Genomic DNA, 26,432 nt, shown 5'->3' on the forward strand with positions numbered 1-26,432 from the left:
ATTCTGAAAGGAGTGCTCGTCTCGGCTTCGCGCGACAGTCTTCGCAGAAAAATCTGAACTGCATTCGGTGCCTGCCTCTCAGCAACATGCGCGCTCACGTAACCGGTGACACGGGTAATTTAGCCCTAAAGAAATCAATATGGCCGCTGACCAGAGGCTCGGGAAGGGAGGGAGGGAGGGAGGATGAAGAAGAAAGAAAGAAAAGACGGGGTGGTGGCAGGCAGTTATTTTGAGTCGAGAATGCTGCGGGCGTACAGGGAGCCAGTTTCATAAGTGTTCTGGAAACGAAGCTTTTACGTAAGAGGAGCCGCGGCACCGATCGCGCGCGAGTCGCCTATTCTCCGCGGACGAGAACGACGTGCGACTCGGTCCGGGCTGCGACGACGATCGACGACTGCCGTGATGAAGAGGACTCCGGAACCGGGACCGACGCTGCAGCAGCAGCAAACGTCCCAGCCGGCGCACTCCTCATCGGCACACCGAAGAAATGAGTGAGTAGCAAGCCTCTCGTTTGACGAAACAAAGGGCGATGAATCGAGAGGCCCGAATCCTGTTATACGAAACCGCATGAAGCTAACACTTGATTAAGCTTAACGAAGCCAGGAAAAACATAGGGGGGACTTATTTGTATCTTTCAGTCGAAGTGTGGTAACACAGCCGAAGACTACAGCGAGTAAGATGGAGCGACAACGTTAATAATTGCTGGAGTTTTACGTCCCAAAACTATGATATGATTATGAGGCCGTAATGGAGGGCTCCGGAAATTTTGACCACCTGGGTTTCCTTAACGTGCACCCAAATCTAAGCACACGGGCCTCTGGCATTTCGCCTCCATCGAAATGCGGCTGCGATTAGATCCCGCGACCTTCGGGTCAGCATTCGAGCACCGTAACCACTAGACCACCGTGGCGGGCTGTAGTTTTTAGTAGAAGTGTAGCAACGCAGCCGACGACGGCAGCGAGTTAGATGAAATGGCTAAATTAGGAAGTTCGGAGGGATAAAACGGAATCAGCTCACACAGCATAAGGTAATTTCGAGACCACCCGGAGATGCCTTCATCCTACAGTGTCCATAAGACAGGCTGGCAGTGATGATGATTATGAGGTTGAGGGAAATTGATGTACACGATAGAAAACAGCTTGCCGCCAGTGAGGGCTGAACCTACAACCTTCGCGTTACGCGTACCAAGTGAACTGGTGGCCGTTCGCCCGTCCACTTTATTGGGTATTTATCAATACCTAGAAAGATGAGGGATAAAGGAGGGACGGGAAGAGGGAAATGAGCGGTGAATTAGCTGACGCGTGCTGTACTGCACCACCTGTTAAAGGCGTTCGCAGGAGGCCGTTATCTTTCTATTCTTCTTTCCCAATACTACAGCGTAAGGTAGAAAACCAGACGATTTACCGATTAACCTCCCTTCCTTCGGCCTTTCTGTTTCTGCTTCCTTCCTTCCTTCCTTCCTTCCTTCCTTCCTTCCTTCCTTCCTTCCTTCCTTCCTTCCTTCCTTCCTTCCTTCCTTCCTTCCTTCCTTCCCTTCCTTCCTTCCTTCCTTCCTTCCTTCCTTCCTTCCTTCCTTCCTTCCTTCCTTCTGTTTGTGTAACGTATCATTGGGAAATATGTTTTGAAACTTCTGAGCAACGACCGCTTGAACGAAATATTTGAGCGTGTCACGTTAAGATATAAAACAAATTTCAACGTCAGTTAAATTTATAGATCCGAACACCACGATGTCATTATCAGACAGCTCGTAATGGTGGACTCCGGAATAATCTCGATCACCTGTGTTTCTTTCACGTACACCTAAATCTAAGCACACGGGTGTTTTCGCACTTCGCTCAACAGAAATTCGACAGCTGTGGCCGGCAACGGAAATCGCAGCTCTCGCTAAGAAAGGGGAATACAGCGGTACGGACCAGAAAGTAATAATTGATACACTTTATTGTTATCATCGAAATTAGGCAAAAGAAGGCAGATCAAGCATGTAATGAAATAGTACGAAATACAAGGCCGAAAGCACCCAGTACAACAGACAACGGAAGGTAATCTAGAGCGGCAGAGTGGACAATAAGGAGAACAGAAAGTGCGTTGAAAGCGGCTGGAAAGTGGGCAGGCGCGAAGAGATGAGAGAGTGTGTGGGCGTATCCAACGCGATGGCGCACTGGCTGCGGCCGTCTGCTGCTGAACGCAAGGTTGTGGGTTCGATTACTCAGCTGCGGCCACGACATTTATATGAAGGTTGGATGCGAAAATACTCGAGCACATGTGCGAGTTGTCGGTTTGAATTATCCCTGAGGTCTTTTAAACGTATAGCGACAGACAAGAAGCAAATGGGGAAATCGGGACGGGGCGTGGTGGTTACATAACCATACCAAACAACCCAGACCCCAGTGTAGGCAAGAAGAGGTCACTATTAAAACAAACAGAAGGAAAACAGATTGATGAGGGCAGCTTTCTGTGCCGTAGTTTGAAGCGGGAATGCAAACTCGACTTACCGATTTGTTCGCTGTACAACGCGTGTTCCTACACGTTGTCGATGTATTGATTTCAACTGTCACTTATCTGGGAAGATCGCGTTGCTGCGGGAAATTTAAAAAAATAAAAATAATAAAAAAACGTTGGGTCACTGACAAACGCTCGCATCAAACGTTGTCGATGAGGCTGTTATAGGTGAACAGGAGTAAGAAAGTCAGTACAAGAAAGGCGGAATAAACCAAGTAGAGCAAATACAATTAAGTTGGTACTCGTAGCTTGCAGGAGGCAGAACATATCTTGGAAAGAGGCCGTTGAAGGCTCAGCGATACACAGATAAACAGGGGGCCGTAGAACGATTCTATTCCAATTATTTTTCCTTCTCCCTTCGTTAGCGAACCGAGCGCTGCTTATCCCACGTTGGATGAGCGCTGCTTATCCCAAGAAGCACGAAAATTGAACGGAAAGAATCGCCGCATTGTCCCGCGCCTGCAGACAATCTTTCTTTCTTTCTTTCTTTCTTTCTTTCTTTCTTTCTTTCTTTCTTTCTTTCTTTCTTTCTTTCTTTCTTTCTTTCTTTCTTTCTTTCTTTCTTTCTTTCTTTCTTTCTTTCTTTCTTTCTACGGCTGGAACCGAGAGACCGCTTGTGGGCGATTGCAGCCTGCAAATTGGTTTACGCTTCTTACTTTTCATGTTTGTTGCTGTTGTAACAAAAGCACTGCTTGTTATTCCCTTCTCCTCTGTAATGCCCGATACCGGGCCCTTACGGTAAATAAATGAAATGAAATTAAACGAAATAAACATTTCTCACGGAAGGAGAAGGTCCATATTATATGTATGTTTTCGTAGGGCAACTGAGGCTATCGAAATTTATAAAAAAGGGTATTATTATTATTATTATTATTATTATTATTATTATTGTTATTATTATTTTAACACGAAAGTGTTTTATGCCGGGGTCCACCAAGTACATCCGTCACGGATATGACGTTGATAAAATGGACGCCAACGGGTGAGGAAGAAAAAAACCAAGAAAAAGATACCCCGCTGGGAATCGAACCCACGACGTTGCGGCCGCGACGTCAAGCGCCCTACGCCCTACCGACTAACCTAACTCTTTTTTTTTTCTTTATTAACTAACCTAGCTCGGGAGATGCGAGACACGGCGCGAACGCGCCTTATATCTTTCACTCATTCTCTTTCGCGGCGGGCGGAGCGAGGCGGTGCCGCCGTCTGTGAGATGTGAAAAGAAGTAATGCTTCACGATCGACACTTACTAGCGCTTACTCCGAGATTGCACGCGATATCGGAGGTCATGGTTAAAGCGTCTCGATACCAGAGAGGTAGACTGGCCGCGCTGGCGTCGCCGAAGCACCATTGACGCAGTTACGTTCTTCGCCTTTGGCTTCGAGTTAGCGTGCGTCGGCTCATCGGAGTAATGCAGCTTCCACGTGCACCAACGGGATTTCTCCGCCGCCGACTGCTTCAATTGCGAGAGCACCGACTAACAAAACTGCTGCAATACGCGTTGGAGAAAGGACGCGATTTCGACGGCCGAATGTCGTGCCTTGGTGGAGCGAGAGCAGCGCCTGCGAGACAGAAACCAACGGGACGCACGCGTTTGCGGCTCAGGCTACGAACCTCTGTCAACGTGGCTTTTTGGGCTAGTTGGTTATATGCTTCAGAATGGGGCATAGTTAGCGCTCACACGGACGAGGAAGAGACAACAGGACAAGCGCTAACTTTCAACTGATACGAACCTCTACCTCCCGCGTTGCTGAAGCGCAGTGTGTGTTATATGCATGAGCACAGGCGTCGGCTACCCATTACTAGAAAGCACACACCGTGCCGTTTCTCTCCTTAATTGACGACGCTTTGAAGAAGTGCATACCGGGTACCAGTGTTGATTACAAGCTTGTTGATATCATCCTTACGCGGGATTCACGATTCTCTGTGTCCAAATATATGTTCACACCGTCAGCTACCACAACGATTTAATCACGATCATGGGCGTTAGTCGTCGCGATAGAGACATGCTGTCAACATGGGTGCATCCACGTCAAACGGTGCTATAGCTGCCAAACACGAATAGACATTGCACAAGCTCTCATATATCACTACACAATAAGCACTACTTCTGTGAAGATACGTTTCACTTTCGTGTTATACCAATTCCTATGACGGAGGGATCAGCCATGTTTATTATTATTATTATTATTATTATTATTATTATTATTATTATTATTATTATTATTATTATTATTATTATTATTATTATTATTATTATTATTATTATTATTTATTTATTTATTTTTCGTTGTTTTTATGTCGTTATCTTCTTATATTTGTAGTTGTGTAAACTTACGTGCTTTTTTACTCTCTCTTTTAAATTTGTTCAGACAGGCTTATTCGGACAGCTCAATTTATTCACTGGGCGTAAAAACTTCTGTGGAAAGAGCCAATGGCTCGAGACTGCAAGAAGACCTGCGTATACGTCGATACGTCCACCGTGAGTGAGTTAAGCAATTAAATGCCGCCGAAATTAATTATCCCAGGTGGCTCTCGTTATGATTATTAGTTCTTGAACATGACGCTGTTTACAGCGCATTAAGGTTATGCATACTCTCCGGAGAGTTCTGGTGCTTCTTTTCGAGGTCCGTGAAGGCTATATACATTTATGACAAAGTGACATATTAGAATGCACAGTGTCCTTTTATTAAAACTAGAATAGAAAATGTTGCCTATGATATGTAGCGAACTTCTACTTCTTAAGCTGGAGTGCTTTTAAATGGGGATATTATTAGTGCGAAAAATTGGAACACGTAATAGTCTAATTACCGAACCTTCAATAAGTAAATTTTAAACTAACTAGAAAATTACGGAACCCAGAGAGAGAGAGAGAGAGAGAGTAAGGTTAAGTGAAAGGCAGGGAGGTGAACCAGAGGGAAGGTTTTCGATTTGCTACCCTGCACTGGGGAATGGGTGAGGGGGGATAGAAAGGTAAGAAAGGAAAAAAAAGTAAAGAAAAATAAAGAAAAAAGAACGCACACACACTCAAGCACGGGAGTGTCATAGTCGTTTTGCGAGGCCGGTTGAGCGCAGAAACTTCAGCAGCGCCTTCGTCGCTTTCTGGTTGGAAGCTCGAACGTTCCGGCACTCCAAAGTTGATTGTTCAGAAAGCGGCTGGTCATCGAGGCGTGCTAGCGTTGCTGAGCGCTGTTGTCTCTGGGAGCTGTAGTGAGGACAATGACACACAGGACGTGCGCAATGCTTTCCTCGCTGCCACAGTGATCCCAGGCATCACTGTCTGCCATTCCTATTCAGTAAGCAAAGCTTTTCGTGAAAGACACTCCAAGCCGCAGGCGGCAGATGACTGTCGTTTCGGATCGGGATAGTCCGGACGGAATTTGAAGTTGAAGCGACGGATCCAGACGGTGAAGGCGGGTATGCAGAAAACCGGAGTATTCCACATTGAATGGGTTAGAATCCAATGAAACCAATAGATAATGAGGCTAAGGAACGTATGGGGGACATTATTCGCATGTTTTAACTGTAGTATAGTAACTATGACATAAACGGAAAGGAATTAAAGTTGATGAAAAATCAGCTTGTCGCAGGTAGGGACCATTTTCATTTACCGCACATTTTCAAACTGAAAAATTGTGACGGGTGAGTTCGCAAGGTTAGCACATTTGGAACAAGGGGTACGTGCAACGCAATATTCGAGACATGCATTCTTAATATTGCGACGAAGTTGCTGGTAATTTTATCTGTAAACTTGAACGCATAAAACACGCTTTCGTTGTAAAAATTAAATGAAACTACAACGCAGTCTTAGCTTACCGAAAGTGTGGCGGCGCTTGCCTCAAAGCTTGTTTTAAATTACAAGTGTAGAGATGTCTTGCGATCTCATTAAATATAACTTGGCAATTCGTATATGCCTCAATGTAAACTTTCTGAAAGTTAGTGATATGCTTCCACGTTTGGGTTTCCCATTTCATGTGCAAGTCCGCTTCTCCGAATAATTCAGCGCAGTGAGAAGCTAGCGCTATGTTAATATGTATTTTTTATACAGTTATGTTAACGTGGTATATACGCAAATTGAAATGCTTGTGCAATGTATCTTTATGTGTGTTTTTCGAATGCCAGGAATAGGTTTACGAACTTTGTCAGGCTGCTACGTAGAAGGCTTTTGTTGTTGACCTCGTTACGTTGCCGACGCTATAATGAATACCAAATAAGCCATTTTGATTTGATTTGATTTGATTTGATACGTCACGGGCGACTTTTAAATACTTTGTTAACTTGAAAACAAAACACATGTCGCTTACATTACGGCTCACTGCTGCGATTTTCCCTAATATGGTGAAGGCGTAAACGTTCGCCAACAAGGAACGTTAATACTTAGGGTTTAACGTCCCAAAACCACGATATGATTATGAGGGACACCGTAGTGGAGGGCTCCGGAAATTTCGACCACCTGGTGTCCTTTAAAATGCACCTAAATCTAAGTACACGGGCCTCAAGTATTTTTGCCTCCATCGAAAATGCGGCTGCCGCAGCCGGGTTTTGATCCCACGACCTTCGGGCCAGCAGTCAAGCACCATAACCACAAGGCCACCGTGGCGGGTCGTCAACAAGGAATGATATCTTATTAGTTTATTACTACAAAGATTATCTGTATAACAAAGGTCTGCGCTTGTGTAAGTTACAAAAGAAGAAGGCTTATAAAATTCATCTTGTGGTGAAGAACTTCGCAGTCTCATAGAGTCTACAGTTCACGTTAAGCGTTATGTTATCCGACTTCTTTAATCCTTGAACGCGAAGCTGCCCCCCCCCCCTCTCCTCTTCCATTCTTCATCTATCTGCGTCATGGCTTCTGGCTGCTATGCCTCTACAACATTACTCTCTGGGTATGTGCAACAGAGCATGTGACGCTCATCATATGAACATTAATATTCCCCTAAAAATTATGTGCCTCTGTGTACAAGCCAGAAAAGACAAACGTTACAAGAGGCAAGAAGTCAAGGATTATTCGTATACGCTTTGGCAGTTGTAAATAGCACCTACAGTTCTAGCTGTGCGCATGAGTGTTGGTAGGATTTTGTCTGGGGGGCTGCAGACCCGTGTTGCATCGTGGCTGGGCGAGGGAGAGAGCGCTGGTGTAGCTTGGATAGGGGCAAGCGCTGGTGTGGCTTGAGGAGGGGGGGGGAGGCAAGTGCCCCTTTTGCATCCCCCTGCCGACGCCCATGACTATGCACCCAATTATCCTTTGCTGCGAAGGGTTATTAAGGCGAAATCCTTATATATCTTAGGTGAACGTGTCCCTAATTGAACGTACAGCCGGCGTGAACGACAAGAAGCAAAAAAATTCCACGTGACCGCGCGAAGTACACGTTCACTTCGCCCTATAGTGGCGATGGCGTGACTAAAAAAAGTTTTAAAAGCGCAAATGTCGCGTGACTGCGCAAACTGCGTGTTGAATTCGTCTTCGCGTGACTGAAAAGAGTGGGAAGAATAACAACTCGACAGTTAGTGTGAACACAGAGAACACGAACGTGCTCTAGTAGTTCACAAACGTTCGTGAAGTCCTGTCGACTTCAGGATTCCAAATACAAGGTACCAGCAGCAGCTAAGGCACGTTGCTACATTTTCAGTTCACCTCCCCGTCCTTGACATTTGGTAGCCGTCATAAAGCTGCAATTCGATAAGGTGGTGATTAAGTGTTCTGAATAAATACGCTGTTTCGCACGAAACCAAGGACGACTTCAAAACGGGGTGAGGCATTCGGCACGCAGAGCGCGATTGCTCAGTGGTCTTTCGTTATTCGATCATCGTGCTGTGATATAACATGCCATTTAGCATCCGTCCTTGGTTATGTGCAAAACAGCGCGTTTGTCTTATGGAAGCATTAACGACAATTCAAGCAGAATAAAAACAACTTTGTTGCCGGCTTTCTTTTTTAGACTATACAGAACGTTGTGCAAAAATCGCCTGCGCTAGGTCGCATAATTCTGGTATTTGAACTGGACTACTCAAGCATGTGAACATCATTTGCATAAACTTTGAAATCAAAGTGCTAGCAAGGACCATCAAATTAATTTTTATTAAATTAGCTTTATGGAACGTATTAAAATTTGCGAATCGTAGCCGGTGAGCTCGCAAGGCGTATTCGCCTGCAACAAATCTTCAGGATGATACAGCTTTCGAGATATTCATTCCGATAGTGTGCGGCGAAATACATGGGCGTTGCAGCTATTCGTGTGCTTCAAGAAGTGAAACGGCGTTTTGTTAAGAATATAAAGTACGTGGAATAAATTGATGCTGTTCTCCCCCAAGTTTGCGGAACCTATCTCACAACCCTTACCATTCTCAAATTTAGTTCAAGGTATGCTACGTTAGAACCCGCATATATCGAACTCGCATATAACAAATTATTGTGTATATCGAATAGATGTAAAATCTCCTTAAAATATTTTCGATATATGAAATATTTGATATATCGACTTTCCTATAAATAGAACTTTTTGTTGATCCCTACCCGCCGCGGTGGTCTAGTGATTATGATGCTCGACTGCTGACTCGAAGGTCACGGGATCGAATCCCGGCCGCGGCGGCCGCATTTCGATGGGGACGAAATGCTGGAGGCCCGTCCACTGTGTGATGTCAGTGCACGGTACAGAACGCCAGGAGGTCGAAATTTCCGAAGCCCACCACTACAGCGTCCCTCATGATCAGATCGTGGTTGTGGGACTTAAAACCCCAACAGTTATTATTTTAGTGATCCCCTTCAGATTCGATATATCCGGGTTCGATTGTATATGCTTTGCGGACTCCACGACTACAATTGAATCATTCCCTCGTGGACGAACCTTAAGTTGGCTCCGTGATGGTCTTGTAGGGCAGCGGATGAGAGCGACCTGGATGAGAAAGACGAAACCAAGAGGTGAGTATGACACCAATGGACGAATAGAAATGAGCAACGCCTTTGTTGCGGGCTCTGCTTGTGCGCAGGAAGTCGCGTAACCTCAGCGAAAAGAAAAGGCGCGACCAGTTCAACATGCTCATCAACGAGCTCTGCTCAATGGTGTCCACGAGTTCGAGGAAGATGGACAAATCCACGGTGCTCCGTGCCACCATCGCTTTTCTCAGAGCCCACAACGGTGAGTCCCCGTAATCACATATAAGAGTGCGCATCTATGCAGTCTTTAAGTTAGCAATAATAGTGTGTCCAACAAAGATAAACGAGCCCTTAAAAAAAATAATCTCCTTTCCTTCATTCACAGGGGGGGTCTCGTCCTGGCAGACTTAATGCCTTCAGGTAGCATGCGAGGGATTATTGGTCAGCTGCCAGCTCGTAAAAAAGATCACGTGCTACGTGACGCCACCAGGCAAAAAAAGAGTGTTCCACACTCGCCGCTATGGCTGCGATTGGCGCTGACTAACACTCCTAGGTTTAAATCAACATATATACCCCACAAAGTGGACGGGAGGATGACCGCCGCCGTAGCTCAGTGGTAGAGCATCGGACGCGTTATTCGAAGGTCGCAGGTTCGGCCCCTGCCGGCAGCAAGTCATCTTTTCGTCCACTTTACTTTCTTCACATTTTATATTCTAAATACTACAGATAACACCCCCTATACTTTCCTTGGCATTATTGTCTGTTAGTTCTTATTAATTTTTGTATTTCAGTAAGCAGTATTTAACCTTGAAGTAAAGGCGGCCTTTTCTAGTTTCAATCGCCTTTTGCGAGCTCACATTTTTTTGGAAAAACACCGCAACTTCAGTATTATTATGCTTCGGTATGCCAAGAGATGAGTGATAAAAAGTTCGCGGAATGCTAATTGCCATTGTCCGAAATTATTTAGGCATAATTACCGCTTTTATCGGCATATTGTATAGCGTACTGGTTTGACCTATGTTACAAGTTGCCCGCCACGGTGGTAGAGTGGTTATTGTGCTCGGCGGCTGACCCGAAGGTGGCGGATTCGATCTCGGCCACGGCGGTCGCATATCAATGGAGGCAAAATGCTAGGGGCCCGTGTGCTGTGTGATGCGAGTGCACGTAAAACGCAAGATGGTTGAAATTTCCGGAGCCCTCCGCTATACGGCGCTATCGGGGTACGTAGAACCCCACAAATTACTATTACTATTACATTACAAGTTGCATGACAGATTTACCGCAGTTACTATTTTAGTTTTACATTATTTTATCGGCTCGTACTTTGGGTCGTGTGATCTGCTAGCTGCAGCTGTGTTTGCACGCGCGCCTGCCTTCTGACGACTACCACTACTTAAAGCGGGCTTCCCGGAAACATTACCTGCGTGAACATTGACATCAAGAGTGTGACAAAACGTGATCATACTTGTACAACATACCCAGACGGTAAATCAGTACATAAGCCGGAATGCGAGTGATATTTAAATATTTTCATCGCAGGTGCACTCGACATCTTGACCATCGCTGCGACGAATTAGCCGCGTGGCAGGGGCATTAAAAATACAAATTAGAACAGCGAGACTATCGAAATAGCAATCTGCTACTTTGGATTGATTTAGGCTTACGTGATCGGCTCTTAAGGGTGGAAACGGGCTGTTTGAATAGCACAGGCCTCCCGAGGTCAGCAGTTGGAAACTCTCCGCAGGAGCGCTATAGAAGATATTTTACTGGAAGAGCTCATAACATATCTCCCTTCATCCGACTTTTGTGACCTGACCCACTTACACAGTAGTGGAATAACTGATGTCCATGGAGTGTCATGTGCGTCAGTAGATGTCATGTTTGGCAACGCACAAGATTCGAACCGTTGTGTACGAAATGCCTATCTTAGCTTTTGTGCTTTTGCAGTTGTCGCCGTCGCAGCTGTGCTCAAGGTCATGGTCTCTGTTACGGTCGCACTTGTCAGCGACGGTATTGGATGTCATCGCACTGGCCATCCTCGTTGTCTTCGCCATAGTGCTGTTGTCATTGAACAAGATACCTCTTAAAGCTATTCTTGGAGGAGTGCCCGAGGATTGTTTCAGCTTCCTTATAAATGTTGGCAATGAACGCCGAGTTCATGTTGGAATCGATGTCAAGCGAAAATTTCTTAAAGCGTTTCGGGAAACATAATGGAACTGAACTGAATACGTACACTTGTGTTTGTTTTGATACTCCGTACACGAAGGCGTGCTTTAGTGGCCTAACTGTAATTGACACGCATTGGTAATTTCGACGTCGCACTTTGACAGCTACGCTTAGTTTAGGAACGGCACTTTTCCTTAATATTTCAAATGAACTGCGTCGGCGCTACCTCAGCCGCTCTCCCACTTACGAATTTGCGTTAAACAACGCAGATGTGTCTATACAAAACCAGGATCAAGAAAGCCAAGAAAACTGGAAGCCCTCGTTCCTGTCGAACGAAGAATTCACACACTTAATGCTCGAGGTAAGTTCGTTCCTACGTGCATCAAGGAAAGTATTCATGGCTGCATCCTCTATACTGTGCACCTTTCGTGACCATTCTGACGCATAGTTTAATGAGAAGCTGTATATATATTAGCCTGGCTGATCGCATGGCGTGTTACTCCAGGTGCTGGGTGATAATTATGACGCATGCAATAATCAACCAAACATGGGAAGACCACATACATACCCACAGGCACGAATGCAGAATAAAGCTATTCACACTTTCCAACAAGACTCGTAGAGTTACGAAACACTAGCGGAGCTTTCGTAGCTCTCAACGCAAGTGTGGTGCTTACCCAAGGGCCGAGAATGCACCGCATCGCTGAGCTCGAGTCGCCGTGCAAGTGTGTGTAGTGCGGCCTTCACAGATTGTATTTGTGTCCAGTAATATGCGGCAGTCACATATGTCACGTTGCAGGTCCTCAGTAACATTTCGCGCAGACTACATTGACGCGTTGTCCTGGGTGTCCTACCTCTGCGTATACGCATGTCATACGCAATGTCACACTGCTTTTGCAGCGATCACCAACGGCCGAACAAGCGAAGCCGACGCCTAAGGCCAACGTTTCCACAGGGGAATTTGCTTTGTCAGTACCCTAATATCTTGGTGCACTTATTTTTTCGGCCGACATAACGTTGGCTCCTGGCTGAGGATTCGCTCTTTATCCCACTGTTGATTACTTGAAGCATCCATCGTCGTGTGGTCCCATTGCACTGTCTTCTTGGAATGAGAAGACGCAATACATGAAAGGGAACAAAAACAGGCGAGAGGAAACAGCGCCTTTCCTGCCATAAGTTTTTTTTTTCCTTTGGTGTATTGCGTCTTCTCGTTCCACGAAGCATACAACAACTAGCCCAACAACAACTTTTACTGCACTGTCTTGTTCGGACTTCTCTTTCAGTCTCTCGAGGGCTTCTTACTCGTACTTTCGCTGAGCGGTCAAATCCTGTACACTTCGGAGAGCGTGGCATCTCTACTCGGCTATCTGCCCGTAAGTGAACGCAGCTCAGGAACGATTCTCAGATATAAAGAACTTTTTATTGCAGAAATTTTGCAGGTGCAGTTGCTTCACGCCAATGAAAGCTTGCTGCATGAGAACACGTTTCTTCTTTTTGCCTTATTCTGCACAATTCAAAAATTTAAAAACTTTTGATCATAACATGCAAAGTTCCCCCTGACGCTACATGAGAGACGCATAGTAAATCGCTTTGGTCATACCGTATTGTGTTTTTTTTTTCTAACATAGCAGTAATCACAATCGTCCCCCCCCCCCCTTTTAGGATCTTCATGTCTTCAAAACACACACAGTATACCTACCACATGTAGGCTGAATTGACTAGATCTAAAGCAGTTACAGCATGCATCCATGATAAATTCGAGGAAACTCATGAACTGTGAGAAAGACTCGTTATTATGTGGTCCATTATAATTAATTGATAGCGGCCATAAGTGTTTTTGTCACATGCTACGTCGAAGTGAAATCACATCTTAAGTCATGCGAATTTGTTACAGTAGAACGTGAGGTTATGTACTTCAGCTGCTATCTATAACCTAACACACTTATAATACATATTTAAGTTCAGCGAAAAGATTTCAAGATAACTTTATGTGTGCTTCCAAACCATAATCTCTGCATCGTCTCTCTCTGTTTCTCTTCCAGCACGAACTACACAACATATTTATTCTGGATATCTTACACGAAAGCGATCATGGCACCATGTGCGAACTGCTCAGCTCCGCATCTTCACAAGGAGCCGGCATAATCCGCCAAGACGGCACGCAGGGTATGGTCATGTAAGCACCGAACAATTGTGCCTCATGTTGCTTAACATTTTTCATACCCCAAGTAACTACAAACCTTCAATAGCTCTTTGTGGCTTCAAGTTCTTTCAAAATTTGCTTTCTTATCATCGACCTTAGTTGGATGAGGCTTGAAATTTCTATTAATATCAGTTGATTTGGAATCGATTGAAAGTCACAATGAAGGACACCTCTCGCACATGCTTAATGCTTTTTTCTTATCAGCAGAAACCTACGTGAGTGTGGATCTCTATATGAAGAGAGGGAACCTTGGCTCAACAGACTCAAATGCGAGATACGAACCAATGAATCTCAAAGGAACGTTCCTAACTGCGGTGGGAGATGGTGAGTATTTCAGTGTTTAATCCATCCATGTTCTTCTCAGGAAGACTTCTTGTAAAGCTGGAATCTCTCTGTGAAACATTCTACGAAAGTTCTAGTCGAGATCTGCAGGCATGTGCCGCTCGCAATTGGATGTAAAAGCAGCAAGACCTTGCTGTTAGGCCGGTCGTAACACCAAAGGTGAGACACCCTATAGGGCGCCTGCCTTCTTACGCAACACAAATGCACGCAAGACGAATTTTCACAGGAAGACAGGTACTTGAAGGAATCAATAACGGTAGCAAGAAATGTCGCTGAAGGCAATGTTTCGACAAAGGATTTGTCTCAGGTAAGCACCGTTGTTGGAACGTCGGCTCCAGTCTCGACTGCACACGGGTAAACGCTTTATGCAAAAGGTGGTTTGTTACAGCGGGCATTGCTACAATCATATTCGCTATAGACATATGGTGTCCACTGTGTAAATAACAAATATGTTGTTTCTTAAGTTGACTATTCCAAAGGTCATCCTAAGCGTGTAGTTGTGGAAGCAATGTATTAAAGGACAAAAAGTCAAAGGAAAAAAATTGAAGCCCCGTTCACACTCGGTTCTTGCAGCGGAATGTTGTGCTTTCTGTCATGTCGTTACGCGATAGCATAAGCTATCATCATCATGAATGACCTCTGCCTTTCTAACGCGTGCAACGGAATAAATCGGGCGGCGCGCTCTCTTCGTCCTCTTCTTCATCTTCCGCTTCGCTCCCCGAATATGTGCGCCCGGCGCGCGCTCTCCCGCTGCACCGATTTTTCCGGCGTGGGATGCAATAACTCGGATGGGCGAGAGAACGAGTACATAAAGACAAAAAGAAATAGAGAAAGTGAGAGAGAGAAAAAGTAAGAGATAGAAAGAAAGGGAAAAATTATTGGCGGAAAAATTTCTTGACTTTGGCAGGATTCTAACCCGCATACCCAAGATCCGAAGGCGCCCCGCCACGGTGGTCTAGTGGTTATGGCGCTCGACTGCTGACCCGAAGGTCGCGGGATCGAATCCCGGCCGCGGCGGCTGCATTTTCGATGGAGGCGAAAATGTTTGAGGCCCGTGTACTTAGATTTAGGTGCACGTTAAAGAACCCCAGGTGGTCGAAATTTCCGGAGCCCTCCACTACGGCATCTCTCATAATCATAGCGTGGTTTTGGGACGTTAAACCCCAGATATTATTATTATTATTATTAAGATCCGAAGGCGAGCATCGTAACCACTCGGCAATCCAGGCACGCTAGAAGAACATAACATAGCTTTGTATAGTATACTGTAACAAGGGGGTGGAAAAGGGAAGTCAGGGTGAGGATTAGAGATGTGAAGGTTAGAAGGAGGGAAAGGAGGAGGGGAGAAAGTAAAGCATAGCACAGAAATAAACAGAGAAATAGAAGGAAAGAGAGAGAAGAAATATAGGGAAGGTAGAGAGGTTAACTAAACTACGTCCAATTTGCTACCCTACACATGGGGAGGGGAATAAGGGAGCAAAAGAGAGAGAAAAAGAGGGAGAGAAGGAAAGTCGCATTGCACAACACACACACACACACACAGCGCAAGGTTTCACAGGCGGTCGCTCAATGCTGTCGCCTTCAAGTACTGGGAAGAGGGCTCGTGTGCCTTTCTGGGCTGCTGTGCTGTGAGACCAGGCTCCCAAGACCTTCCCTGCATTAAAGGGCCGATCATCGAGTATCCTCAAGGCACAGTGGAGAGTCCGGCGATCTTGTTCAAATTGGGGAGAGCGGCACAAGAGCTGATCGACAGTCTATGTACAGTTGCACATGGATGACTCTGCCATACCAATGCGACAGCTGAATGAGTTAGTAAACGCTGCACCGACCCACAACCGACACAGCACTGTAGCGTCACGTCGCGAAATCTTGGACGGCAGTTGTAGCTGGTGTCACGATTCAAGGGTCTGTGGGCGACGAATTGAGAAGGAACGGGAAAAAAAAACATGGCTGATCCCTCCGTCATAGGAATCGGTATTACACGAAAGTGAAGCGTGTTTTCACAGAGGTAGTTGAGCGTTTATTGTTCATTGTTCCGCCGCAAGGGCGAAGCAATGAAAGCGATAGCAACAGATTGGAATGTCACACGCAGAACGGCAAGCATCTCGAAATTTGCAGCGTGCTGCAAAAGCACAAAGGACGCACGAAAAGAACACACACAGGACGAGCGCGAACTAACAACTGCGACAGTTGTTACTCCTTTGTGTTTCAGCAGCGCGCTTCTTTAGCAAACGCGCCGCTGCAACGAGCGAAATTACCTTCGTGCACTCTGTAACTTCAACGTAAACTTGCGGTGAAAGCACAAGAGGTACAAACCGACACCATCACGATATAAGCGCGTGCGCACGGGCGACCACGCCCTGTAAGGCAGTGTACAGGTGGGGGCGCGCGCGCATCACAACGAGCGGGGCGACGACCTTTAAAGCGCACCCTTCGCGCCATCTCGCTGGTGATAACGAAAGCAAGTGCTTCCAAGCTCCGCGTACCATCAGCGGTAAATGGTGTTTATAAATAGCGCGCCGTTAGTGTGCTGAAGAACGTAGGCTTTAATTGGGGCTGAGTCGATTCGCGTCGCGCGCTGCGGAGCGAGGGATCGTGGGTTCGATTCCCGACAACGGTACTTTTTCTTCTTGTTTATTCTTTGTAATGTGTTAGTTTACGTTTTACAACGTCATATCCGTGACGGAAATACGTCAATGAAGTCTTGGTGGATCCCGGGATAAAACACTTTCTTGTTAACAATAGAAAGAGAAAGACAGAAAGAGAGTTAATCAAAGAAAAATACAGAAAGATATAGACAAAAAGAGAAAGATATAGAAAGAAAGAGTAAGCGAGAAATAGGAAGATGGAGAGAAAGAAAGGGAAGGAAGAAAAATAGAAAGAGCGAGAAAGAGAAAGAAATATATATATGGAGAAAGAAAGGAACAGAAATAGACAGAGACAGAAAAGACGGAAAAAATAGAGAGAAGAAGGAAAAGGAAAGGAAGAGACAAACAAAGAGAAACAAAGAAAGCCACCCAGCTCCGCACTTCCTCCAGGCATGGTACCACTAGTGCGATGCCGCCTTAATTTCTTTTTTTTTTTAGCTATACTCACAGGACCCTGAGGTGATTTCTGTTGATAGATTCGTTCTGGCTGTGGCCAGTTCCCCTCGACCCTTTCGGCAGCTGCGTTGCGGTCGTGACTGCACCCGATGACAGGGTCGGAGGTTGAGATGGTTTGCGCCAACGTAACCTAACAAAACAAAAGACGCAAAATGATGAAATACATGCCTGACCAGTCTTCGGCCTGCAGGGTCAGGGGTTGTTCTGCCGTCAAGTGGCCATTATCGGAACGTGTCAGCACGCCAACGCGAGATGTTTGGCATGTAAACTGACACTTCCGGAAAGCCGGCGCTGATGTAACTCCGTAGCTACATCGGTGTATATATCTACACCTGTGGCTCGTTTGTTTCATGTTTACGGGCTACTTTTTCCAGTCTCATGAGGCTACTGTATTGTATGTTGTGCGTTTTGTGTTGTGGGGCGTCTTTTCTGAATGCTGTGTGTCTACAAGTGTGTGCAATAGCACGCCAACCCCAACCTCACTCACCAGTTTTCCTTCATAAGCATCCATCTGTATACCGAAGGGAGCTGACAATATATTGAGAGTATATATAATGATAATATATTGGGAATATATATAATGAGAGGTGTGCGTGGTTCATTATTTGTGATAACTTCGCACTTATTGTTTCCGAGGTCATTGGGTCCTTATACCGACCTCCATGAAACTAATCAGTCGGGAAAAGCTTGTTGTACAATGCTGTGGTTTGAAATACTATAATTTGAGTGTTTTCAGAATATTGCGAAACGACGGAATTGCTTAGACGACGCAATACTATTTACCCGTGATGAGTGTCACCCAATAAAAAAGAAATAAAAGATGACATACATATACAGAACCAGCGTGTTTTATTAACTGGTTGATGATTTCACGATATAATTAATCAATTCTGATAATTAGACAGCTAACAGCCGTACAGAAACGTTCCACATAATTCTCGCTGAATTTCAAGGAAGACAATGGAACGATTTCCAGTGTAGCAGTCACAACATGCTCCTATCCCAGCAGAGCTCACAGCTGAATTCAGCCGTGGAGCTGACTGAACAAAAGAAGCAGTGCAGCCGTAGTGGCACGCCAGTTCACAGTAGTCATCCGCGTCGTTCAGTAATAGCACTAGTACTTTAATGAATTCACACGGTCCCTTATGCACTTGCCTAAGACGACTGGAAGGCAAAGCCATGTTGTTTTTCTTAGTCGAATGTATTGATCAATACCCCCCCCCCCTCCCTGTTTTGGCCTCGACACCAAACGTGGTTTTGCACTGCCTACGGGGTAGGAGGCATCAAAGGCTTTCTGCACTTCACGTGGGTTTGCAGTATCTCCGCTATAGGACCACCTTTGACTAAACGACGATGCCATGTGATGACGTCATCAGGTGACGCAACAGCGATGTCACGATGACGTCACAAAATTTGGCGACCTGTGACGTCATGATTACGTCATATGGTGGCGTCATCAGACGATGATTTTTTTTTTCATCACTCGTGTCGACGCCGCCGAAGTTCAGTTTTCGCATTTGACGAGGCATCTAAGGCTCTCGCCTTAAGGTAATTGCCGCGTGTGACGAGCAGGCTTTCCTCTGGGTGGCTTGGAGTACGACTCGAACAGCTGTAGCAGCGCGTGCTCTCCCAACACGGGCTCGGCCGAGCTGGCGGCGCCCTGCCTGGTGGCCATGGTGCGGCTGCAGACGCCGCAGCTCATGCACGAGCTCATCCTGTGCGACGGCTCGAGGAACGAGTTCAGCTCGCGACACAGCCTCGAGTGGAAGTTCCTCTTTTTGGACCACAGGTGACAGCACCCCCCCCCCTTCCTTGCTCGCCTCTTTTCCGCTCCTCTATTAAAAAGTCAACGAAGAAGAAACAATACAAATACCAGAACAGCCGCTATCATGTATGTAAAAACAGAAATTTCTTGTTTTTGTTCTCGAACTATGTAGACAACTTCGTCGCGTAAAACATTTTGTTGAAATGTGGTAACTATTTTTATGTTGTTCTGTTGCTAAATTTACCTATGTACTCATTGTTTACTCTTGTATGGGCCTGTTTAGGCTATAAATAAATAAATAAATAAATAAATAAATAAATAAATAAATAAATAAATAAAAGTTGCTAGGCAAGCCGCAAAAGATGAAAGAAAAAAGACGGGTGGCTACGCGGTGGCGATGGTCTAATTGTTGTCTAAGTGCGCAGCGTGCTTCAACGTGAATATGTTTGAGAATGTGGTCACATAATGACTCACACTTATAAATTGTTATGTTATATTTTTATAATTTGTAATTATTTCATTTTTTTACAATTAGCCGTACGCATACTAATCATTTAATTCTGCCGGTACTAAGACATGCTTGAGAAGATAACGACAGCGCAGTGAGCAACAGAGCGAAATATGTTAGGCACAACATATACAGACAGGAAGTGAGAGGAGCGGATCAGCGAGTGAACGGGGTATACTGCAGCCGATGTTCGAGTTGGAATTAAGAAGTAAAAGTGTAGCTGGGAAGGTCGTGTAATGCGTAGAGGAAAGATAACCAATGGTCTATATAGTTAATTAATTGGTACTAAAGGAAGAAATGCGCAGTCAAGAATGGAAGAGATTTCTGTGACGTGACGACATTAAAAAATTTGCATTAAATTTGCATTAAAAAGTTTGCTCCAGACAAAGGTAACGAGTTCGCTTTCGTCCTCCACTGGTCTTAAAGGGCCCCTAAACTACCTCTGATAGTTTTTTATTTCATGTAAACGGGTTGGTCGAGTACAGAATGTCTTCATTATCAACAGCGCCAAACGCGGCAGCGCTACGAGCCGCGGGCGTCCCACAAATTCCAAGAAACAATCCCTTCTCCTCTCCGGGCCTTTCGGTAATCCTCAGCGTTTGACGTGACGTCACCATTGTCGTCTGCTCATGCCATCCAAAAAAAAAAAAAAAAAAGAACCCGCTTGTCTGCTCGCAGGTACGCACGCTCGCCGCTCTTCCCCCTCGCACGGTGAGGAGGAGCACTCAACCAGGAGGAGAGACCAGCCGAGGAACGGAGCGTAGCGAAGGAAAGAGCGAAACGAGCGAGGGCCTCTTTTGGATCATCAAACGCGTGTAACTCCGCTATCACGGCACCGTTTCGAAAAATTTTCACGGCGCTACGTTTTCGTTGCAGACTAGTGAACAACTGCAACGCCACAAATAAATTTCGACGTCGGGTGGTTTAGGGACCCTTTAAGGATATGTCACTTTAAGGACATATGATTATTTCTCGTCATTTTCTGCTGTATGATGTTGCATTTTGCACCGCGGTCGCCGTTATGCAAATTTTACCTTTCTCTTCCGTTCTTACAGGGCACCTCCCATAATCGGGTACCTGCCATTCGAGGTTCTCGGAACATCTGGGTACGACTACTACCACGTCGAGGACCTCGAAAAAGTGGCGGCTGGTCAAGAGGCCTGTACGGTTTAGTGCTTCACTTATTTCCTAAAAACGGGTATAGCTAATTTGGCTGTGCCGGACATCGTGTTATGTCTGCGGTCATCAGCTGAAGCGTTGTCACTGTCAGTGATGCAGACGGGCGAAGGCACGTCCTGCCACTACCGCTTCCTGACCAAGGGCCAGCAGTGGATCTGGCTGCAGACGCGCTACTACATCACCTACCACCAGTGGAGCTCCAAGCCAGAATTCGTCGTGTGCACACACACTGTAATGAGGTAGGCAGTCTACGCTGTCCTCTGCCGGTGTTGTACGTTCAATGCCGGTGGTTGTTGAAAGCTAACAAGATACAGTGAAACCTCGGTGATACGATCACAGCTCATACGAATTTCGGGGTCATACGAATTTTTCGTTGGTCCCGGCCAAGGTCCATTATCCTGCAATGCAGTGGAGTACGGTTGTTGCGAACCAGTTTTCACCCTGTGACGTTTGATACGAACGTATGCTACCGCACAGATACGAAGAGGTGCTGTCCGTGCTGTCCTGGAAGATGCGCCAAGCACATGCGAGCGCGTGAACGCAAGCGTGGACATGCGCGCCGCACCGCCAAATTGTCAGAATCACGGTGTCAGAAAAACACTTTTATTACGGTCAGAATAAACCTTCAGAGACGCGTCACAACCTCCGAAATTGTGTGCGCGAATCTTTGAAGCTCTTAAGTGCCTCCGTGTGCCTTCACGTTTAGATTACGGAGAATATTAGCGCCATGCTTCTTTTTCTAACGCGTCGACGCGGGCTCCTGTCGTTGTACTGTGTCTACACGTGCATGCCTCGTGCATCAGACATCCTATGAAAGGTAGACGATGACCGAAAGAAGACCAGGACGGTCGTTGTGAAGGAGTCACGCCTCACAGTGTCAACATGCGCGACCATTGAGGTCACACTTGTGCGGGCATGGCCGTAAATATCCCCAAAACATCCCTAACACCTCCACGATAACAAAATCATAACATAAGAACGTGGTTCTGTAATTTTGTGGCCTTGATCCATCGCGTCAAAGTGCTTCCTTCGTTACTTTTACTGCAGTACTCCGGTGTCATGCAAAAAAACACTAAAATTTTAAAGGGGCTACTGCTATCGCGGGTCACAACGCACCTGGTTCATTAATTAAATACTCGCGTACGGGCCATATATTTAGGAGTGCTGGTATGATTGCCGACATCTAACAACTTAACTGACAATCATTCAGGGTTCTTGCGGACGTTGCTGCAGCCCTGAAAAACAATAAATGAAAATGTACGCCAGCTTTTTTTGTCGCATGCTAATTTTTCATGCTTTCTGCTGATACGAATTTCGGATGATACGAATATTTTTGGTGGTCCCGTGAGATTCGTATCACCGAGGTTTCACTGTAGAAAGTTGGACTAGTTGGTAGAAATGCATCCTTGAAGCAACGCTATAAAAGACGTAGACTACGAAGATACAAAGAGATCTCGTCCTGTGTGGTCGTACCTTCTTAGCCTACGTCTTTTAGCGCTGCTTCAAGGTTGAAAGCAAACGTTGATAAACGCATCGAAGTCCAAAGGGTGTACTCGTACTTGCCCCGTTTCAGCACATGGAGTGGTTGTTGCTCTCATTCAAATAGAGGACTTTCGTGGCATGCACAGATGTAGATTACAGTTTGACACCAGTTACATTCGGCTGTAAAGCATTCTAGTGAGTAAGATTTCGCATAATGGTTTTACCTAAGGCTAATATTTTGCATAATGGTTGTTTGTATATACCTTGCAGCGCTGGCGCAATATGATAAGGTAGCATGGTGAACGATTGGGCTTGTTGGTAGACCATGACTTAAGTTCACATTAAGTAAGTGTAGGTAGCAGTAACTAAATGGAATGACTATCTTTTACGTCTTTTTAAACTACCTAAGTGTCGGTAAGTACAGGTTGTTGGCATAAAAAGATGTACGGCAGTGCAAAAACAGGGCACATTACAAAGAATGCGCTTAACCTTCGATTTTGCTTTGACTGCCTCTGCACAAACACGCATATACGTAAAAACACACGCACATATGCACACAGCAAACGCGCGCCCACGCATGCACACATGAACGCATACATACAAACACGTACGGACGCATTCGCACACAGGCTTGCACACGCGCACGACAGCGCTTTAAATGTGGCACTCGTTTCCATGGTCATCGTGTCCTGGCCACTCACCCAAGCTACGACGAGGACCTGACTCACAGCAAGGCTACGCCAACCAGCGGAGTGTCGGCGGCGTCGTACTCGCGGACTTCAGTGCCAACCCGCATGTCTTACCAGAGCTCGCGGGTGTCCTCCGCTCCCTCAGTCAGCTCCAGGGACAGCCTGTCTCCCAACCTGTCCGAAAAGTCCGGATGCGCTGGTGGTGAGTACGACATTACAGTTTGGCTCAATGCCCCTGGAATCATTTTCATTGCGTGAAAGAAAAAGACGAGTCACTGTGCTGTCAGTAACCTCTGTCACTTTATTCCTCTACGAACCAACAAACCAACCAATCAGCTTCATACCGCCGCAGCAGCACCAAGTTTGATTTAACAGTAAAAAAAGTGACAGCCGCTGCACCGCAACCAAGACGAATCCCGTCTACCATTCTTTCGTCGGCGCAACTATAGAGAGTCTGTTAGTGACGTAGCCAGGATTTTACAGCGAAAGCTCTTCTGAGATCACAACAACAGCCATTTTTGACGCCGTAGTTTTCCGCCGCCGCTGCCGCCGCCGGTGTCCGTAACCGCTATCGCGCGAAATAATAAAACGAAAAACATCCAGGATGGAACGGGGTTTGAACCTTGGCCGTCTGCGTGGGAGCCCAGTATTCTACCGTAGAGCCATGCCGGTGCTTGAAGCTCCGTTGCAAAAAGATCCTATGCAGGCTTCATGTCGGGAAATGAACCACCTTAACATATGTAACATAGCGTGGTAGAAGAGCAAAATAACAACCAGACGCCACACAACGCGAATTCTGCAAGCAGGCGTCACACAATGCGAATTGCACAACGATTGTGTCGCTGAATGCTTCCAACCCATTACAAACAGCTCAGCCATAATTCTTCATCGTCATCAGGCACAACATCAACAAAGTTCATATAATGTCTCACAAATGTGTAGCTCTCTCTCTCTCTCTTTCTCACGTTAGCGTATGTTATATAGCGTGGTAGGAGAGTGAAATAACGACCGGGCGTCACATAATGCGAATTACGTAACTAGAGGGTCGTTTAAAGCTCCCAACCCAATAGAAAGGGCTCAGCCGTAAATCTTCATCATTAGCCGCCGCATCAACAAAGTGCCCATAATGCCTTGCATATGTGTAGCGGGTACCTCGCATCTCCGCAAAATGACGAATAGTGGCGTAGTGGGTGCTTCCCAACTTCACAAAAATTATGATTTATGGCGTAGTGTACTTGTATTAGTAGCCCCAAGAGAGTTTACAACGAACTCTAGAAATGCCGCTCCTCCTGCTTTCGCTGTGACTGTGCTGCGCTTTCCGCTCAGGCCTGGCGTTTTTTTTTTTTCTTCGGTTTGGGGGACAGAATGAGGGAAGCGGCTCGCATTGAATCGGGATAGGATGATGGTGGTCAGGCGAGTGTTGTCGCGCGTCCTTTTAAGCCGGGTATATTGCTCACAGAACTGCAAAGTTGTGTTTATTCAATTTCGATTCACTAATTGAGTTATCTACGAAATGTTTTTCGATCACGCATTCTTCAGGAGTGATGCGGGACGAGCGTGCAAGCAGCGCCGGAAGCTGCGGCAACCAGCTGTCGCTGCCGTTCACCGAGGCGTGCACCATAACGCGCGAGTCGCCGACGATGGGGCGACTCGTGGCGCTCGCCTCAGAGCCGACCTCATCGTCGTCGTCGCACCTTCAGCACGAGCCCATGGACCAGCGGCCGTCGTACCAGACCACCACGGCGTGCCACGCACCGCTCATCACGCTCACCACGTTGCAGCCCATCGCGGCCACCTTCGCCGGTTCCACTCAGGGTGGCACGGCTACGGGTGCCAGTGCGGCGGTGCAGGCGAGTGAGCGAACCGCCGCCTCTGCCACCGCTCTCCTCTTCATGTGCATGACAAGCATGCAGGCGAAGTGCGCTTGTGGGTAGTTGAGATTTCGACCGCAGGCAATAATCATCATCTTGCTTGCGCGCATCTCCTTTCTTTGACTCTGCGTGTCCAGTACCTTTAACTAACAGACATAGGCGTGCGCAGGGAGCCATTAGGGGGGGAGGGGGGCAAGTTTCATCACAGCGACTCCACCCCCCCTCACTTTGGTCGAGTCCAAATGACAACATGCTTCACAATGAATTAAATAATGAAAATAAAGCGACCACATACTTCTCGCAATGGCCTGCCTTTGGTACCTGGCTTTCCGGGAGCAAAGATGGGAAGCAGTTCTGCGCATGAAACATCAGGGGCCGTCGGCCGCCATTACCGCCAAAAACCGGCGTGGCTATAATCCTTCCCTTTAAACAATGACGAAACAGGTCCAACTGAGTAAAAATATGGGTCAGAGCTGGCGTGGGGGCCCGGCAGGCAGGTGTGGTCTAGTGTCAAAATCTGCTCTATATGGCATGGCAAAAAAAAAAAAAAGAATTCCGGGGGGGGGGGGGGTCACGGGCCCGGTGTGCCACCCCCTGGCTACGCCACTGCCCCTGCCCCCCCCCCCCCCCCCCCCCCCCCCCCGTGCGCACGCCTATGCGAACAGCCATGCGCGTTTCGCAGTGACGTGGAATTCTTGGCGGGAATGTTGCGAGCGTAAAGTGCTAAAGAAAGGAAATGCGTGAATAATAGGTAAAAATTGCTAGGAGACAGGATAAGGCTTAAAAACAAATTTTAGAGTGTATAATCAGTAGTTACTAAAGTGCTCTTCCGCTCGGCCCTCCACATGACCTCAAAGGAGTAACGTCTTTAAAGAAATTGTATGGCAGAATCATCCCTCGCTGCGCTGCAGTGACAATACGCAACGATTCGTAAGAATAAGTGTTGCAACCGGAAGACAAATTTGCGAGGATTTTCGTTTTTAAGCTTAGTTCGCCATTTACCGGTTAGATTGACTGCTGCCTGCGAAAATTATGTCTGACAACACGGCAAGTTGGTGCCCCTTCTTAAACCGAACCTTGTTGTGTTTGAACTTTGGGGTCACTTGGGCCACTGGATGTGTACTACTGGGTATGTGCCCATTCTCTGGTCAGTCCCCAAAATGGGTACATGTCGCTTCGAGTTTGTGAGGTAGGAAGCACAGAAACCTTTATGTGCATAGACTTTTGTTACTGTATTGATGAAGAGTGCATGTGCTATTGTGCGTACGCTGTGCTTTAGCTTTTTATCTCACTCCCTTTCTTTCATCCCTCAACATCATAACTGGAGTAGAAACCTAGATATATCACTAGGCATATTAATATGCATATTAATCATTCACTTGCGCTCATCTTCAACAAGCTTCGTCCATCATTGTTTCCTCAGGGCGCAGATAGTTAATGGCTGCAGGCGGTGAGAGGCTGTGCTGAGGGCGTCCACTGTGACTGCGCTAACTCAAAACAAGCTTCGGTTCATTAGACCATTGTATTTTAAACAGTTTTAGCTTAGGAACATTTGTGTGAGTACGAGCTGGTGTTCGTCTTAGTCTTGAGCGTATAATCGATGCACTGGGCCTTCTTCAGCTGAAGGGCGCGGTAGGGCTTCGTGCTGTGTTACCATATATACTCTATGCGGTGTTGTCATTACATAACGCAAGAATGCCACTAACACAGCTTTACACGACCGCTTGGTTAAACTAAAGATTTGATTTGAGGT

The 26,432-nt window shown here is 46.3% G+C and overlaps 1 protein-coding gene across 1 annotated transcript in view; it reads left to right on the forward strand.

Moving 5' to 3' along the window:
* The first annotated feature begins 319 nt into the window (after positions 1-319).
* The window catches only part of LOC119381511 (circadian locomoter output cycles protein kaput), a 33,944-nt gene continuing 7,831 nt past the window's right edge, over positions 320-26,432 (forward strand). The window contains exons 1-12 of the mRNA XM_049412797.1: positions 320-491; positions 9,371-9,415; positions 9,484-9,632; positions 11,806-11,897; positions 12,820-12,909; positions 13,579-13,702; positions 13,947-14,063; positions 18,758-18,974; positions 20,514-20,620; positions 20,729-20,876; positions 22,826-23,010; positions 24,348-24,652. Of these exons, the coding sequence (XP_049268754.1) occupies positions 403-491; positions 9,371-9,415; positions 9,484-9,632; positions 11,806-11,897; positions 12,820-12,909; positions 13,579-13,702; positions 13,947-14,063; positions 18,758-18,974; positions 20,514-20,620; positions 20,729-20,876; positions 22,826-23,010; positions 24,348-24,652 (1,668 nt within the window). The 5' untranslated portion in view covers positions 320-402. The remainder of the gene's footprint in view (positions 492-9,370; positions 9,416-9,483; positions 9,633-11,805; positions 11,898-12,819; positions 12,910-13,578; positions 13,703-13,946; positions 14,064-18,757; positions 18,975-20,513; positions 20,621-20,728; positions 20,877-22,825; positions 23,011-24,347; positions 24,653-26,432) is intronic.

The sequence above is a fragment of the Rhipicephalus sanguineus genome, chromosome 2, assembly GCF_013339695.2.
Source record: "Rhipicephalus sanguineus isolate Rsan-2018 chromosome 2, BIME_Rsan_1.4, whole genome shotgun sequence".
NCBI lineage: Eukaryota > Metazoa > Arthropoda > Arachnida > Ixodida > Ixodidae > Rhipicephalus > Rhipicephalus sanguineus.